Source organism: Pristiophorus japonicus, chromosome 2 (assembly GCF_044704955.1).
Source record: "Pristiophorus japonicus isolate sPriJap1 chromosome 2, sPriJap1.hap1, whole genome shotgun sequence".
NCBI classification, from domain to species: domain Eukaryota; kingdom Metazoa; phylum Chordata; class Chondrichthyes; family Pristiophoridae; genus Pristiophorus; species Pristiophorus japonicus.
The window spans coordinates 90949357-90967617 of record NC_091978.1 but is presented as its reverse complement, the minus strand read 5'-3'; the positions used below and the strand labels follow the sequence as shown (position 1 = coordinate 90967617).

Sequence of the window (18261 nt, the reverse complement as noted above, 5' to 3'; positions counted from 1 at the left end):
CACTAATACCCAGCTATTGGGGGGTGGGGGGAGGGCCACACCGCAGCCAGTGTCGAAGCCGTGAATGACTGACCGCAACTTCAGGATTTCTGCATTTGATGCACATGTACTAAATCCTGAAGTTGCAGTCAGTTTCAAAAGGGTATTAACTGAGACCGTAGTTTGTACATTGTTATTACCCACCTCAAATTCCGGGCCACATTCCTTCTGATCTTCTGTAATAATTGTTTTGTCCAATCTATTCGAGTGGTATCGATTAAGATACTCCACCATAGCAGTGGTTTTGTTGACAGTTCCTTCTGACCATTGTGTTGTATGTGTCAACGACACCTAATCTGCTTTGATATCTCAGCGTTTTCTCAGAAGCTTCTGCACATGGCAAACAAGCAGTTATGCTCTCTGACGTTATTGAAAGACCACGATCCCTTCACTTTGTGTAAATAAGGATCAGTTAGTCCGCCACTTGTAGAGTGGTTAAAAAACCAGCTTGCCTGGCTGATAGCCATAAGATTTTGTACTTTATTTCTGCAAAGAAGAGAGATTAGAGAGCAAATTAGATTGCTAAATGTTAGTGACTTGATTTTATGTCCTTGTTGGTTCCTGTGAAATTTTAAGCAGCCAGAGAGGCTTGCTTAGAGCACTTTAGCTGATTTTCCTAGTCCTGATCCTGATTTCCCACTGCTTCTCTGCTTTCATTTTCAGGAGTGCAGAGGCACCAGGAAATCAGGTGGTCTACCAGTCTCATGCTGAGTGAGCTTGAGCACCTGCTTAAAATTCCTGCTCTCACTCAACAGCAGCACTCTGCTACGTCATTGAGTCAAGAAGCTTGGTGTGCTCCCCTGGCACCTTGGAGCTCTGGCATGCTGGAGAGGCTGATAAAGTTGGGGGAGCATATGTCTCCCCATGCTCCATTGAGGTGATAACCCTGGTCTGCTGGACACATATGCAAGTTGGACTTTCAAATATGAGGTGCGAGGGGACCACAAGTAAAAAGAACATACCTCTTGCCCTCCATTAATGAAGTTGAAAGGCAGTGCAAATTGGGTAGTCTGATCAAGCTGCCTTTTCCACCTTCCTGATTTAAGGAAGAGATGTAGCAAAGGATGTGAGCAGTAGCAGTGACTATCTAATCATTCAGGTAAACATTTTTAAAAGTAAAACATAATTTGTTTTAATTTTTTGTTTTATAGCAGGGCACCACTTATCTGTTTGCTTCAGATGTGTTTGATATATCCGTCTTTTTCTCAATTTGTGCGCAGTTTTGCGTAACCAGGGAGAATAAAGGTAACGAGGGTACATGTGTCGGGGTGTCACGGTGGCCAATTAGAGATTTCAACCATCGTACAACATCAGACATGTGGCTTTACAGAGCTTATAGTGGGAACCTCTACCATGGTGGGGAGCAAGGCTGTATCCTACCCAGCTATACACAGGGAGACTGTATAACCTGTGTCCTGGATGTGGAAGCAAGAACAATCTCATTTGGAAAGAATGATGAGGTAAGAAAATATGTGGATTATCTGCCATTCAGAAAGGTCATTTAATATGGCAAGTAATATGACTAGTTTCTTGATGTACTTTGCCCTGTGATGCACTTATGCAATTTATAATCAAGATTTTACCGTACATGGAATAATTTAAGCATTAAAAAAAGAATTTTGTTTTAAAATGGAACTCAAGTGTCTAAATAGTGACATTTTACCTTATTAAGGTCCTGATTTTTAAGAGCTATAAAATATGAAATTAGAAATACTAACCACATTTAATCAAATTTTTTATTACTTTGTAGAAAGTACAATAATGCTATGAATTGCATGAAAGTTTTAATTGTAGCTATTTGGTTTTTCTGATGTGGTTTAATTCGATAGGAAGTAGTTGAGACATAAATATTAGATTCATCATCACATTATTGGACCGGATTTTGTGGTCAGTGGAGACCGTTCGTTACACTTGCACTTGCCGATAGACTTTCCATGAGGTTTTGTACTGGGGTTTCCAGTCAGCCAACTATCCAAAAAGTGTGATGTCCTCTACAGAGCATCTGGGACCTGTGTGTACAGGCCAAGCAACTGTGTATGTCCTTAACCAATCAGATAGAAGAATTGTTAATGAGCAGCGCAGAGTCTGAACCAGAATGTGTAAGTTAGAAAAGTGAATTCAAAGTCAAATCGGGTACAGAAAGTGAAATAAAGAGATGAATAGAAAGATTGGATTAAGAGAGAGGGATAAAAGAGACTGAAAGAAAAAGTTAAAAAAAAAGAATATTTAAAAAAAAATCTGAAACAATAATTAAAATCGAAAGGAATGCGACAATACAACTTGTTAAAGTTAATTTTCAGTGCTGGATAGGTTGTTTGGAAATAATTAAGACTTAGCATGCCATTAGAATCACAGAAGTTTACAGCACAGTGCTTGCCGAAAAAGAGCTATCCAGCCTAATCCCACATTTCGGCTCTTGATCCGTAACCCTGTAGGTAATGGCAGTTCAAGTGCATATCCAAGTACTTTTTAAATGTGGTGAGTGTTTCTGCCTCTACCACCCTTTCAGGCAGTGAATTCCAGACCCCCACCACCCTCTGGGTGAAAAGACTCCCCTCTAATCCTTCTACCAATTACTTGAAATCTATGCCCCCTGGTTGTTGACTCCTCTGCTAAAGGAAAAAGGTCCTTCCTATCCAATCTATCTAGGCTCCTCATAATTTTATAAACCTCAATTAAGTCTCCCCTCACCCTCTTCTGTTCCAAAGAAAACATACCCCAGCCTATCCAATCTTTCCGCATAGTTAAAATTCTCCAGTCCTGGCAACATCCTCGTAAATCTCCTCTCTACCCTCTCCAGTACAGTCGTGTCTTTTCTGTAATGTGGTGACCAAAATTATACACAGTACTCTAGCTGTGGCCTAACTAGTGTTTTATACAGTTCAAGCATAAACTCCCTGTTCTTATTCTATGGCTCGGCTAATAAAGGAAAGCATTGCGTATGCCGCCTTAATCAGCTTATCTACCTGTCCTGCTACCTTCAGGGATCTGTGGACATGCTCTCCAAGATCCCAATACTCCTCCACACTTCTCAGTATTCTACCATTTATGTGTATTCCCTTGCCTTGTTAGCCCTCCCCAAATGCATTACCTTACACGTCTTAGGATTGAATTCTATTTGCCACTTTTCTGCCCACCTGATCTGTCCATCGCTATCTCCCTGCAGTCTACAGCTTTCTTCCTCACCAGATGACCAATTTTTGTATCAACTACAAACTTCTTAATCATGCACCCTGCATTGAAACATAGAAATTTACAGCGCAGAAGGAGGCCATTCCAGCCCATCATGTCCACGCCGGCCGACAAAAAGCCGCAAGGCCCTTGGTCAGCAGCCCTAAAGGTTACATATAAACCTATGAACAATGACGGAAAGACAAAGAGCACCCAGCCCAACCAGTCCGCCTCACACAACTGCGACACCCCTTATACTGAAACATTCTATACTCCACCCCAACTGGAGCCATGTAATCTCCTGGGAGAGGCAAAAATCAGATTAAAAACCAGGCCAATTTAGGGAGAAAAAATTTGGGAAAATTCCTCTCCAAACCATCCACGTGATCGAAACTAGTTCAGGAGATCACCCTGGCCGTATTCTATTCCCTGCAGTACTTACCATTATATCTGCGCCGTCCAACAAAAGGTCATCCAGTCTAATCCCAATTTCCAGCTCTAGGTCCGTAACCCTGCAGGTTACGGCACTTTTAAGTGCACATCCAACCATCTCTTAAAAGTGGTGAGGGTTTCTGCATCCACCACTGTTTCAGGCAGCAAGTTCCAGATCCCCACTACCCTCTGCGTAAAGAAGCCCCCCCTCAAATCCCCTCTAAATCTTCCACCAACCACCCTAAAACTATGCCCACTCATAATAGACCCCTCCACCAATGGAAATAGGCCCTTACTATCCACTTATGTCCAGGCCCCTCAATATTTTGTACACCTCAGAGGTCTCCTCTCAACCTCCTCTGTTCCAATGAGAACAAACCCAGCCTATCCATCTGCCCTCATAACTAAATTCTCCATTCCAGGCAGCATCCTAGTAAATCTCCTCTGCACCCTCTCTAGTGCAATCATGTCCTTCCTATAATACAGCGACCAAAACTGCACGCAGTACTCCAGCTGTGGACTAACCAAAGTATTATACAGTTTAAGCATAACCTCCCTGCTCTTATATTCTGTGCCTCAGCCAATAAAGGCAAGCATTCCATATGCCTTCTTAACCACCTTATCCACTTGGCCTGTTACTTTCAGGGATCTGTGGACAAGCACTCTAGGGTCCCTTTGTTCATCTACACTATTAAGCGGCCTACTGCTTAATGTGTATACCCTTTCCTTATTAGCCCTCCCAAAGTGCATCACCTCACACTTCTCTGAATTAAATTCCATTTGCCACTGCTCTGCCCACCTGACCAGTAGATTGATATCCTCTTGCAGCCCATGACTTTCCTCTTCATTATCAACCACACAGCTAATTTTAGTGTTGTCTGCAAACTTCTTAATCATACTTCCGATATTCACATCTAAATCATTGATATATCCCACAAAAGGCAAGGGACCCAGTACTGAGCTCTGCGGAACCCCACTGGAAACATCCTTCCAGTCACAAAAACATCCATCAACCATTACCCTTTGCTTCCTACCTACAAGCCAATTTTGGATCCAACTTGCCACTTTGCCCTGGATCCCATGGGCTTTAACCTTCATGACCAGTCTACCATGTGGGACTTTATCAAAAGCCTTGCTAAAGTCCATATACACTACATCATACGCATTACCCTCGTTGACCCTCTTGGTTACTTCCTCAAAAAATTCAATCAGGTTCGTCAAACACAATCTTCCCTTAACAAATCCGTGCTGACTGTCCCTAATTAATCCTTGCCTTTCCAAATGTAGATTTATCCTGTCTTTCAGGATTTTTTCCAATAATTTTCCCACCACTGAGATTAGGCTGACAGGCCTGTAATTACTCGGCCTATCCCTTTCTCCCTTCTTAAACAAGGGTACTACAGTAGCAGTCCTCCAATCCTCCGGGAGCATGCCCAGATCCAAAGAGGACTGGAAAATGATGGTCAAGGCCTCTGCTATTTCCTCTTTTACTTCGCTCAAGAGCCTGGGATGCATTTCATCCGGGCCTGGGGAGTTATCTACTTTCAAAGCTGCTAAACCCCTTAATACTTCTTCTTTCACTATATTTATTTCATCCAGAATATCACACTCCTCCTTCGATAGCAGTATCTGCATTGCTCTTTTCCTTTGTGAAAGCAAATGCAAAATATTGTTACGTCTAACTCACTAATATATATCATGGAAAGCAAGGGACCGAGAGCTGAGCCCTGCAGAACCCTACTAGAAACAGCCTTCCAGTCATAAAAACACCTGTTAACCATTACTCTTGGCTTCTTGCCACTGAGCCAATTTTAGATCCAACTTGCCACTATCCCTTGGATCCTATGGGCTTTTCCTTTTCTGAACAGTCTACCACATGGCCTATCAAAAGCCATGCTAAAATCCATGTAGACTACATCAAACACGCTACCCTCATTGACCCTATTTGCTACCTCCTCAAAAAATTCAGTCAAGTTAGTCAGACAAATCCATATTGATTTTCTTTGATTAAAATGTGCCTTTCTGAATGACGATTAATACAGTCCCTCAGAATTTTTTCCAATACTTTTCCCACCACCGAGATTAGGCTGACTGGCCTGTAACAACTCATCTATCCCTTTCTCCCTTCTTGTACAACGTTAGCAGTGCTCCAGCACCACGCTTGCAGCCAGAGAGGATTGGAAAATGATGGTCAGGGCCTGTGCTATTTCCTCCCTTGCTTCTCTTAACAGCCTAGAATATATATAATCCACACCTGGTAATTTATCTACTTTCAAAGAAGCCAATATTTCCTCTCATTGGCCCCAAGTTTCCACACGCTACAAAACGGGCGCCCCTCCGAGCTGGGCGCCCGTTTTTCGCGCCGGAAAAAAAAACGCGCGATTCTGGAGCGCCCTGCAGCTCCATGTCTGTTTGGCGCGGCGCCCAGGGGGGCGGAGCCTACACTCGTGCCGATTTTGTAAGTGGGAGGGGGCGGGTACCATTTAAATTTGTTTTTTTCCTGCCGGCAATCCTGCGCGTGCGCGTTGGAGCGTTCGCGCACGCTCAGTGTGAAGGAAACATTGGCACTCGGCCATTTTTGTAGTTCTTTGTGGCTGTTTAATTTTTGAACATTTTTTAATAAAAGCACATTGCCATCAGCACATCAGCACTGAGGCTTCTTGCAGCAGTGAGAAGGCTGCAGGAAGCCTCAAAGTTGAGGCAGCCGTTTCCCGACGGCCTCCCCCCCCCCCCCCCCCCCCCTGCCGTCGGGGAATGGCTGCTGAACTTGTGAGGCTTCCTGCAGCCTTCTCACTGTCTCCTTCCCCCACCCCCGCCCGCCGTCTGGAACGGCTTCCTCCTCCCCCCCTGCCGTCGGGAACGAATGGCTTCCTCCTCCCCCCCTGCCGTCTGGAACGGCTTCCTCCTCCCCCCCTGCCGTCGGGAACGAACGGCTGCCTCAACTTGTGAGGCTTCCTGCAGCATTCTCCCTGGCTGAAGCACTTTCACACAGGTAGGAAGATGGTTTATTTAATCTTTTCTTTGCTTATAAATTTTTTATTCAGGTTGGATTTATTTGTATAATATTTGTAGAAGTATAAATAAGGATTTATTATAGAATTTAATGACTTCCCTCCCCCTCCCCACCTCGTTCTGGACGCCTAATTTGTAACCTACGCCTGATTTTTTAATGTGTAGACAAGGTTTTTTCAGTTCTACAAAAATCTTCTCTTGCTCCATTCTAAGTTAGTTTGGAGTACGTTTTCACTGTGGAAACTTTGAAATCAGGCGTCAGTGGCCGGACACGCCCCCTTTTGAAGAAAAAATTCTGTTCCAAAGTGAAACTGTTCTACCTGACTAGAACTGCAGAAAAAAAAATGTGGAGAATTGCGATTTCTAAGATAGTCCGTTCTCCACCAGTTGCTCCTAAAAATCAGGCGCAAATCATGTGGAAACTTAGGGCCATTATGTTTATCTCATCTGACATGCCACCTCCTCCTCCTTCACTATAATTGACCGCATTGTTACCTCTGATGTCCCCCAATGATCTATCCATCCCCCTCCTATTTCTCATCTACATGTTGCCCCATAGCGACATCATCCGGAGACACAGCATCGGTTTCCACATGTACGCTGATGACATTCAACTCTACCTCACTACCACTTCTCTCAACCCCTCTGTGGTCTCTAAATTGTCAGACTGCTTGTCTGACATCTAGTTCTGGATGAGCAGAAATTTTCTCCAATTCGATATTGGGAAGACCAAAGCCATTGTTTTCGGTCCCCGCCACAAACTCCTAGCCATTGACTTCATCCTTCTCCCCAACTTCTGTCTGAGGTTACCAAATGTACTGGATGTAGCAATTTATTGATAGATTCAAAACTTATGTTTTTTTTTCTGGTTTTGTGCCTTTCCCAGATGACTACATGGCTGCAAGCAGGCAGGGATTATGTAGGAAGTGTAAACAGGCCTATGTAACCGTCGTTCAGCTGGGTGGGACTGCCTGGTTCCATTCTTATCTATCTAACCGTAGCCAGAGACTCGCCTGCAATGGCTTCTCTTCCTGCCCTGCATCGTTACTTCTGGTGTCGCTCAAGGATCTATCCTTGGTCCCCTGCTATTTCTCATTTATATGTTGCCCCTTGGCGGCATCATCTGAAAACACAGAGTCAGCTTCCCCATGTACGCTGATGACACCCAACTCACCTCACTACCACTTCTCTCGATCCCGCCACGGTCTCTAAATTGTCAGACTGCTTGTCCGACATGCAGTTCTGGATGAGCAGAAATTTTCTCCAATTGAATATTGGGAAAACCGAAGCCATTGTTTTCGTTCCCGCCACAAAATCCGTTCCCTAGCCTCGACTCCATGCCTCTCCCCAACTTCTGTCTGAGGCTGAACCAGGCTGTTCGCAACCTTGGTGTCAAATTTGACCCTGAAATGTGCTTTCGACCACATATCCGCAGAATAACTAAGACTGCCTATTTCCACCTCCATAACATCGCCCATCTCTGCGCTTGCCTGAGCTCTTCCGCTGCTGAATCCCTCATCCATGCCTTTGTTACCTCTAGACTTGACCATTCCAATGCACTCCTGGCTGGCTTCCCACATTTTACTCTACGTAAACTAGAGGTGATCCAAAACTCGGCTGCTCGTGTCCTAACTCCCACCAAATCCCACTCATCCATCACCCCTGTGCTCGCTGACATACATTGGTTCCCGGTTAAACAATGCCTCACTTTCAAAATTCTCATCCTTTCAAATGCCTCCAGGGCCTCGTCCATCCCTACTCTCTCATTCCCTCCAGCACCACAACCCCCCCCCCCCCCTCGAGATGTTTGCACTCCTCTAATTCTGCCCTCCTGAGCATCCCTGATTGTAATTGCTCAACCATTGTTGGCCGTGCCTTCTGTTGCTTAGTCCCCAAGCTCTAGAATTCGCTGCCTAAACCTCTCCGCCTCTCTACCTCTCTTTCCTCCTTCAAGACGCTCCTTAAAACATACCTCTTTGACCAAGCTTTTGGTCACCTGCACTGATTTCTACTTATGCGGCTCGGTGTCAAATTGATTTATCTCATAATGCTCCTGTGAAGCGTCTTGGGACATTTCACGACGTTAAAGGCGCTATATAAATATAAGTTGTTGTTGTACAATGTCTGCATCATCCCGCTCTTTTGTGAAGACAGACGCAAAGTATTCGTTAAGAACCATACACACGTCTTCCGCCTCGACACACATTATCTTTTTGGTCTCTAATAGGCCCTACTCTTTTCTTTGTTATCCTCTAGCTCTTTATGTATTTATAAAATAACTTTTAATTTTCTTTGATTATTACTTGCCAATATTTTTTCATGCCCTCTCTTTGCTTTCCTAATTTCCTATTTAATTTCATCGCTGGACTTTCTATACTCCTAGGCTTTCTGCAGTATTGAGCTCTCGGTATCTGACATAAGTTTCCCTTTTTTCCTTTATCCTACTCTGTATGCTGCTTGACATCTAAGGGCCTTTAGATTTGGGAGTCCCACCCTTTTTGTTTGTGGGTTCATATTTGCAATGAACCCTCACTATCTCCTCCTTGAATTCCTCCCACTGCTCTTGACACTGATTTATCTTCAAGTAGCTGTTTCCAATCTACTTTTGCTAAATCACATCTCGGCTTAGTTAGATTGGCCTTTCCCCAATTGAAAGAGTACTTTCACTAGAATGGAGAGCCTAATTTTTTCTGGAACGTTTGATGGTATATCTCACGTAAGTACAGCAACCTCACGCCATTCTATGTATTTGAATGCCGAGTCCCTTGGCGAGATACATATTGACTGGGCTAACCAAACTGGTAGCAATGCGGTGGAGGAGGATTTCCTGGAGTGTATTAGCGATGATTTTCTAGACCAATATGTCTAGGAACCAACTAGAGGGCAGGCCATCCTAGACTAGGTGATGTGTAATGAGAAAGGACTAATTTACAATCTCATTGTGCGAAGCACCTTGGGGAAGAGTAACCATAATATGGTAGAATTCTTTATTAAGATGGAGAGTGACACAGTTAATTCAGAGACTCGGGTCCTGAACTTGGGGAAAGGTAACTTCGATGATATGAGACGTGAATTGGCTAGAATAGACTGGCGAGTGATACTTAAAGGGTTGACGGTGGATAGGCAATGGCAAGCATTTAAAGATCGCATGGATGAACTTCAACAATTGTACATCCCTGTCTGGAGTAAAAATAAAATGGGGAAGGTGGTTCAACCGTGCTAACAAAGGAAATTAAGGATAGTGTTAAATCCAAGGAAGAGGCATATAAATTGGCCAGAAAAAGCAGCAAACCTGAGGATAGGGAGAATTTTGTAATATAGCAGAGGAGGTCAAAGGGTTTAATTAGGAGGGGGGAAATAGAGGAAGCTTGCTGGGAACATATAAACTGACTCCAAAAGCTCTATAACTATGTGAAGAGAAAAAGATTAGTGAAAACAAACGTAGATCCCTTGAAGTCAGATTCAGGTGAATTTATAATGGGGAACAAAGAAATGGCAGTTAAACAAATACTTCGGTTCTGTTTTCACGAAGGAAGACACAAATAACCTCCCGAAAATACTAAGCGACCGAGGGTCTAGTGAGAAGGAGGAACTGAAGGATATCCTTATAAAGCGGGAAATTGTGTTAGGGAAATTAATGGAATGGAAGACCGATAAATCCTTGGGGCCTGATAGTCTGCATCCCAGAGTACTTAAGGAAGTGGCCCTCGAAATAGTGGATGCATTGGTGATCATTTTCCAACAGTCTATCGACTCTGGATTAGTTCCTATGGATTGGAGGGAAGCTAATGTAGCACCACTTTTTAAAAAAGGAGGGAGAGAGAAAACGGGTAATTATAGACTGGTTAGCCTAACATCAGCAGTGGGGAAAATGTTGGAATCAATCATTAAGGCTGAAATAGTAGCGCATTTGGAAAGCAGTGACAGGATTGGACCAAGTCAGCAAGGATTTATGAAAGGGAAATCATGCTTGACGAATCTTCTGGAATTTTTTGAGGATGTAGCTCGCAGAAGTGGACAAGGGAGAATCAGTGGATGTGGTGTATTTGGACTTTCAAAAAGCTTTTGACAAGGTCCCGCACAAAATATTGGTGTGCAAAATCAAAGTGCATGGTATTGAGGGTAATGTACTGACGTGGATTGAGAACTGGTTGACAACAGGAAGCAGAGAGTCGGGATAAACGGGTCCTTTTCCGAATGGCAGTCAGTGACTAGTGGAGTGCCGCAGGGCTCAGTGCTGGGACCCCAGCTCTTTACAATATACATTAACGATTTTGATGAAGGAATTGAGTGTAATATCGGCAAGTTTGCGGATGACACTAAACTGGGTGGCGGTGTGAGCTGTGAGGAGGATGCTAATAGGCTGCAGGGTGACTTGGACAGGTTAGGTGAATGGGCAAATGCATGGCAGATGCAGTATAATGTAGATAATTGTGAGATGATCCATTTTGGGGGCAAAAACACAAAGGCAGAATATTATCTGAATGGCGGCAGATTAGGAAAAGGGGAGGTGCAACGAGACCTGGGTGTCATGGTTCATCAGTCACTGAAAGTTGGCATGCAGGTACTGCAGGCACTAAAGAAGGCAAATGGTATGTTGGCCTTCATAGCTAGGGGATTTGAGTATAGGAGCAGGGAGGTCTTACTGCAGTTGTACAGGGCCTTAGTGAGGCCTCACCTGGAATATTGTGTTCAGTTTTGGTCTCCTAATCTGAGGAAAGACGTTCTTGCTATTGAGGGAGTGCAGCGAAGGTGCACCAGACTGATTCCAGGAATGGCTGGACTGTCATATGAGGAGAGACTGCATCAACTGGGCCTTTATACACTGGAGTTTAGAAGGATGAGAGGGGATCTCATAGAAACATGTAAGATTCTGATGGGACTGAACAGGGTAGATGCAGGAAGAATGTTCCCGATGTTGGGGAAGTCCAGAACCAGGGGACACATTCTAAGGAGAAGGGGCAGGTCATTGAGGACTGAGATGAGGAGAAACTTCTTCACTCAGAGAGTTGTTAACCTGTGGAATTCCCTGCCGCAGAGAGTTGTTGATGTCAGTTCATTGGATATATTCAAGAGGGAGTTAGATATGGCCCTTACGGCTAAGGGGATCAAGGGGTATGGAGAGAAAGCAGGAAAGGGGTACTGAGGGAATGATCAGCAATGATCTTATTGAATGGCGGTGCAGGCTCAAAGGGCCGAATGGCCTACTCCTGCACCTATTTTCTATGTTTCTATGGTCACTTTTCCCCAAGGGGCCTCGCACAACAACATTGCTAATTAGTCCCTTCTCTTTACATATCACCCAGTCTAGGATGGCCAGCTCTCTCGTTGGTTCCTCGACATATTGGTCGAGAAAACCATCCTTAATACACTCCAAGAAATCCTCCTCCACCGCATTGCTACCAGTTTGGTTAGCCCAATCAATATGTAGATTAAAGTCGCCCATGATAACTGCTGTACCTTTATTGCACACATCCCTTATTTCTTGTTTGATGCTGTCCCCAACCTCACTACTACTGTTTGGTGGTCTGTACACAACTCCCACTAGCGTTTTCTGCCCTTTGGTATTCCGCAGCTCCACCCATACCGATTCCACATCATCCAGGCTAATGTCCCTCCTTACTATTGGTTTAATTTCCTCTTTAACCAGCAACGCCACCCCGCCTCCTTTTCTTCTCTGCCTATCCTTCCTAAATGTTGAATCCCCCTGGATGTGGAGTTCCCAGCCTTGGTCACCCTGGAGCCATGTCTCCATGATGCCAACCACATCATATCCGTTCACTGCTGTCTGCGCAGTTATTTTGTCCACCTTATTCCGAATACTCCTCGCATTGAGGCACAGAGCCTTCAGGCTTGTCTTTTTAACACATTTGCCCCTTTAGAATTTTGCTGTAATGTGGCCCTTCTTGTTTTCTGCCTTGGGTTTCTCTGCCCTCCACTTTTACTATTCTCCTTTCTATCATTTTGCTTCTGCTTCCATTTTATTTCCCTCTGTCTCCCTGCATAGGTTCCCATCTCCCTGCCATGTTAGTTTAACTCCTCCCCAACAGCACTAGCAAACACTCCCCCAGGACATTGGTTCCAGTCCTGCCCAGGTGCATACCGTCCATTTTGTACTGGTCCCACCTCCTCCAGAACCGGTTCCAATGTCCCAGGAATTTGAATCCCTCCCTTTTACACCACTCTTCAAGCCATGTATTCATCTGAGCTCTCCTGCGATTCCTACTCTGACAAGTACGTGGCACTGGTAGCAATCCTGTAATTACTACTTTTGAGGTCCTACTTTTTAATTTAAGTCCTCGCTCCCTAAATTCAGCTTGTAGGACCTCATCCCGTTTTTTACCTATATCATTGGTGCCTATATGCACCACGACAACTGGCAGTTCACCCTCCCTTTTCAGAATGTCCTGCACCCGCTCCGAGACATCCTTGACCGTCGCACCAGGGAGGCAACATACCATCCTGGAGTCTCGGTTGCGGCCGCAGAAGCACCTATCTATTTCCCTTACAATTGAATCCCCTATCACTATAGCTCTCTCATTCTTTTTCCTGCCCTCCTGTGCAGGAGAGCCACCCACGGTGCCATGAACTTGGCTGCTGCTGCTCTCTGCTGATGAGTCATCCCCCTCAACAGTACTCAAAGTGGTGTATCTGTTTTGCAGGGGGATGACCGCAGGGGACCCCTGCACTACCTTCATTGCACTGCTCTTCCTGTTGGTCACCCATTTACTATCTGGCTGTGTACCCTTTACCTGTGGTAAGACCAACTCGCTAAACATGCTATTCACGTCATTCTCAGCATCGTGGATGCTCCAGAGTTCATCCACCCGCAGCTCCAGTGCCGCAATGCGGTCCGTCAGGAGCTGGAGACGGATGCACTTCCAGCAAACGTAGTTGTCAGGGAAACTGGAAGCGTCCCTGACTTCCCACATAGTACAGGGGGAGCATAACACGTCCTGCCATGACTTAACTCTTAGATAAACTTAATTTGGCAACAACAATACTAAAGGTTACTTACTGATAAAGAAAAGAAAAAAGAAAAGCTACTTATCAATCACTTCCCCCCTTGGCTGTGACATCACCTTTCGATTTCTTTCTGCTACTTTTTTGCCTTCTCTCCCCGCTGCAGCTGCACCAGCTGGCCTTTATAGGCCTTACCAACGTCCTGAATTCCCGCCTCTCCGACTGCCGCCGCCTCTCCTCTGCCGCTGGGCCTTTATAGGCCTCACCAATGCCCCGAACTCCCGCCTCTCCGACTCATGGTTCATCAGTCATTGAAAGTTGGCATGCAGGTACAGCAGGCGGTGAAGAAGGCAAATGGCATGTTGGCCTTCATAGCTAAGGAATTTGAGTATAGGAGCAGGGAGGTCTTACTGCAGTTGTACAGGGCCTTGGTGAGGCCTCACCTGAAATCTTGTGATCAGTTTTGGTCTCCTAATCTGAGGAAGGACGTTCTTGCTATTGAGGGAGTGCACCGAAGGTTCACCAGACTGATTCCAGGGATGGCTGGACTGACATATGAGGAGAGACTGGATCAACTGGGCCGACATACACTGGAGTTTAGAAGGATGAGAGGGGATCTCATAGAAACGTATAAGATTCTGACGGGACTGGACAGGTTAGATGAGGGAAGAATGTTCCCGATGTTGGGGAAGTCCAGAACCAGGGGACACATTCTAAGGAGAAGGGGCAGGTCATTGAGGACTGAGATGAGGAGAAACTTCTTCACTCAGAGAGTTGTTAACCTGTGGAATTCCCTGCCGCAGAGAGTTGTTGATGTCAGTTCATTGGATATATTCAAGAGGGAGTTAGATATGGCCCTTACGGCTAAGGGGATCAAGGGGTATGGAGAGAAAGCAGGAAAGGGGTACTGAGGGAATGATCAGCAATGATCTTATTGAATGGCGGTGCAGGCTCAAAGGGCCGAATGGCCTACTCCTGCACCTATTTTTTATGTTTCTATGGTCACTTTTCCCCAAGGGGCCTCGCACAACAACATTGCTAATTAGTCCCTTCTCTTTACATATCACCCAGTCTAGGATGGCCAGCTCTCTCGTTGGTTCCTCGACATATTGGTCGAGAAAACCATCCTTAATACACTCCAAGAAATCCTCCTCCACCGCATTGCTACCAGTTTGGTTAGCCCAATCAATATGTAGATTAAAGTCGCCCATGATAACTGCTGTACCTTTATTGCACACATCCCTTATTTCTTGTTTGATGCTGTCCCCAACCTCACTACTACTGTTTGGTGGTCTGTACACAACTCCCACTAGCGTTTTCTGCCCTTTGGTATTCCGCAGCTCCACCCATACCGATTCCACATCATCCAGGCTAATGTCCCTCCTTACTATTGGTTTAATTTCCTCTTTAACCAGCAACGCCACCCCGCCTCCTTTTCTTCTCTGCCTATCCTTCCTAAATGTTGAATCCCCCTGGATGTGGAGTTCCCAGCCTTGGTCACCCTGGAGCCATGTCTCCATGATGCCAACCACATCATATCCGTTCACTGCTGTCTGCGCAGTTATTTTGTCCACCTTATTCCGAATACTCCTCGCATTGAGGCACAGAGCCTTCAGGCTTGTCTTTTTAACACATTTGCCCCTTTAGAATTTTGCTGTAATGTGGCCCTTCTTGTTTTCTGCCTTGGGTTTCTCTGCCCTCCACTTTTACTATTCTCCTTTCTATCATTTTGCTTCTGCTTCCATTTTATTTCCCTCTGTCTCCCTGCATAGGTTCCCATCCCCCTGCCATGTTAGTTTAACTCCTCCCCAACAGCACTAGCAAACACTCCCCCAGGACATTGGTTCCAGTCCTGCCCAGGTGCATACCGTCCATTTTGTACTGGTCCCACCTCCTCCAGAACCGGTTCCAATGTCCCAGGAATTTGAATCCCTCCCTTTTGCACCACTCTTCAAGCCATGTATTCATCTGAGCTCTCCTGCGATTCCTACTCTGACAAGTACGTGGCACTGGTAGCAATCCTGTAATTACTACTTTTGAGGTCCTACTTTTTAATTTAAGTCCTCGCTCCCTAAATTCAGCTTGTAGGACCTCATCCCGTTTTTTACCTATATCATTGGTGCCTATATGCACCACGACAACTGGCAGTTCACCCTCCCTTTTCAGAATGTCCTGCACCCGCTCCGAGACATCCTTGACCGTCGCACCAGGGAGGCAACATACCATCCTGGAGTCTCGGTTGCGGCCGCAGAAGCACCTATCTATTTCCCTTACAATTGAATCCCCTATCACTATAGCTCTCTCATTCTTTTTCCTGCCCTCCTGTGCAGGAGAGCCACCCACGGTGCCATGAACTTGGCTGCTGCTGCTCTCTGCTGATGAGTCATCCCCCTCAACAGTACTCAAAGTGGTGTATCTGTTTTGCAGGGGGATGACCGCAGGGGACCCCTGCACTACCTTCATTGCACTGCTCTTCCTGTTGGTCACCCATTTACTATCTGGCTGTGTACCCTTTACCTGTGGTAAGACCAACTCGCTAAACATGCTATTCACGTCATTCTCAGCATCGTGGATGCTCCAGAGTTCATCCACCCGCAGCTCCAGTGCCGCAGTGCGGTCCGTCAGGAGCTGGAGACGGATGCACTTCCAGCAAACGTAGTTGTCAGGGAAACTGGAAGCGTCCCTGACTTCCCACATAGTACAGGGGGAGCATAACACGTCCTGCCATGACTTAACTCTTAGATAAACTTAATTTGGCAACAACAATACTAAAGGTTACTTACTGATAAAGAAAAGAAAAAAGAAAAGCTACTTATCAATCACTTCCCCCCTTGGCTGTGACATCACCTTTCGATTTCTTTCTGCTACTTTTTTGCCTTCTCTCCCCGCTGCAGCTGCACCAGCTGGCCTTTATAGGCCTTACCAACGTCCTGAATTCCCGCCTCTCCGACTGCCGCCGCCTCTCCTCTGCCGCTGGGCCTTTATAGGCCTCACCAATGCCCCGAACTCCCGCCTCTCCGACTCATGGTTCATCAGTCATTGAAAGTTGGCATGCAGGTACAGCAGGCGGTGAAGAAGGCAAATGGCATGTTGGCCTTCATAGCTAAGGAATTTGAGTATAGGAGCAGGGAGGTCTTACTGCAGTTGTACAGGGCCTTGGTGAGGCCTCACCTGAAATCTTGTGATCAGTTTTGAGGAAGGATGTTCTTGCTATTGAGGGAGTGCAGCGAAGGTTCACCAGACTGATTCCTAGGTGGGTTGACATATGAGGATAGACTGGATCAACTGGGCCTTTATACACTGGAGTTTAGAAGGATGAGAGGGGATCTCATAGAAACGTACAAGATTCTGACGAGACTGGACAGGTTAGATGCAGGAAGAATGTTCCCGATGTTGGGGAAGTCCAGAACCAGGGGACACAGTCTTAGGATAAGGGGTAGGCCATTTAGGACTGAGATGAGGAGAAACTTCTTCACTTAGAGTTGTTAACCTGTGGAATTCCCTACCCCAGAGAGTTGTTGTTGACAGTTCATTGGATATATTCAAGAGGGAGTTAGATATGGCCCTTATGGCTAAAGGGATCAAGGGCTATGGAGAGAAAGCAGGAAAGGGGTACCGAGGGAATGATCAGCCATGATCTTATTGAATGGCGGTGCAGGCTCGAAGGGCCGAATGGCCTACTCCTGCACCGATTTTCTACGTTTCTAACTCAAACAGTAACTTCCAGATTTTCACGTGTGGTCGCCAAAGGTTGCAATCTGATTTACACGTTAATAACGGTGAGTGCAGTCAGCCTCACTGTTATTTCTATCGCAAAATCCGGGCCAATGTCGTCTGCTGTGAATTATTCTAAACCTTTATTTTATAGATGTCAACTATTTAGACTTTGAAATTCATGATTCCCTTATAATAAATCACAAGAGTTGTATGCCTTTTTCAGGTCACTGTACTGAACTGTTTTAAGATTGGACTATTTTTATAAAAATACATGTTTTACAAATTTTTTGAAGTTAATTTCCTTCTTGACCAACCCTTACTCTTCAATGACACTTGTGAGCGACACCATTTCTGCTCAGTGTTCAGTTTATAGAACTTGGCTTTGCTAATGGCCAAAGCCAAAAGTGACAACTTTTCTTTTCTCAAGGTCCGATGCCCCACTTCTGGGGTACCAAAGAGCAGCCAAGAAATGGCAAACTTTCTTACATGAAAAACAGTTGAATCTGAGTGTCGGGTAGCCACGGGAGAAGTGGAGTTAAGAAGGTTAGCCATTATACTAACCTGGATGTAGTGTACATTTTCTTCAATTTATTTCTAATTATCTTTCCTATTCCCACACATTGGTACTTCCTATTAACAGTCTATCTGTTAGCTGAGAGAATCAGTCAATCAGAACCACAGACTTAATCATAACCTGTAATGTTTTTGGCTGATTGGCCAGTAGGAGCAACACTTTGAATGAGATTGATCATGCCTGCCTCTCATCATCTTCCCCACATCCAGGAGACAGATCTGCTTCCAAATGTTATTCCTTCTATTAGCAAGGACACAAATATCATTTAAACTTGGAATCAAGTTGTTGGACTTCTGGGGTGGGAAACTAGTTCTCTTCTAGGCTGTGATGCCTTTTTTTAAGGGACACTGGCC

General features: G+C 45.3%; 1 protein-coding gene across 1 annotated transcript in view; it reads left to right on the top strand.

Moving 5' to 3' along the window:
- LOC139228820 (probable E3 ubiquitin-protein ligase HERC1) overlaps positions 1–18261 on the top strand; it is a 426955-nt gene that overhangs the window by 110311 nt on the left and 298383 nt on the right. The window contains exon 28 of the mRNA XM_070860235.1: positions 1260–1499. Within this exon, the coding sequence (XP_070716336.1) occupies positions 1260–1499 (240 nt within the window). The remainder of the gene's footprint in view (positions 1–1259; positions 1500–18261) is intronic.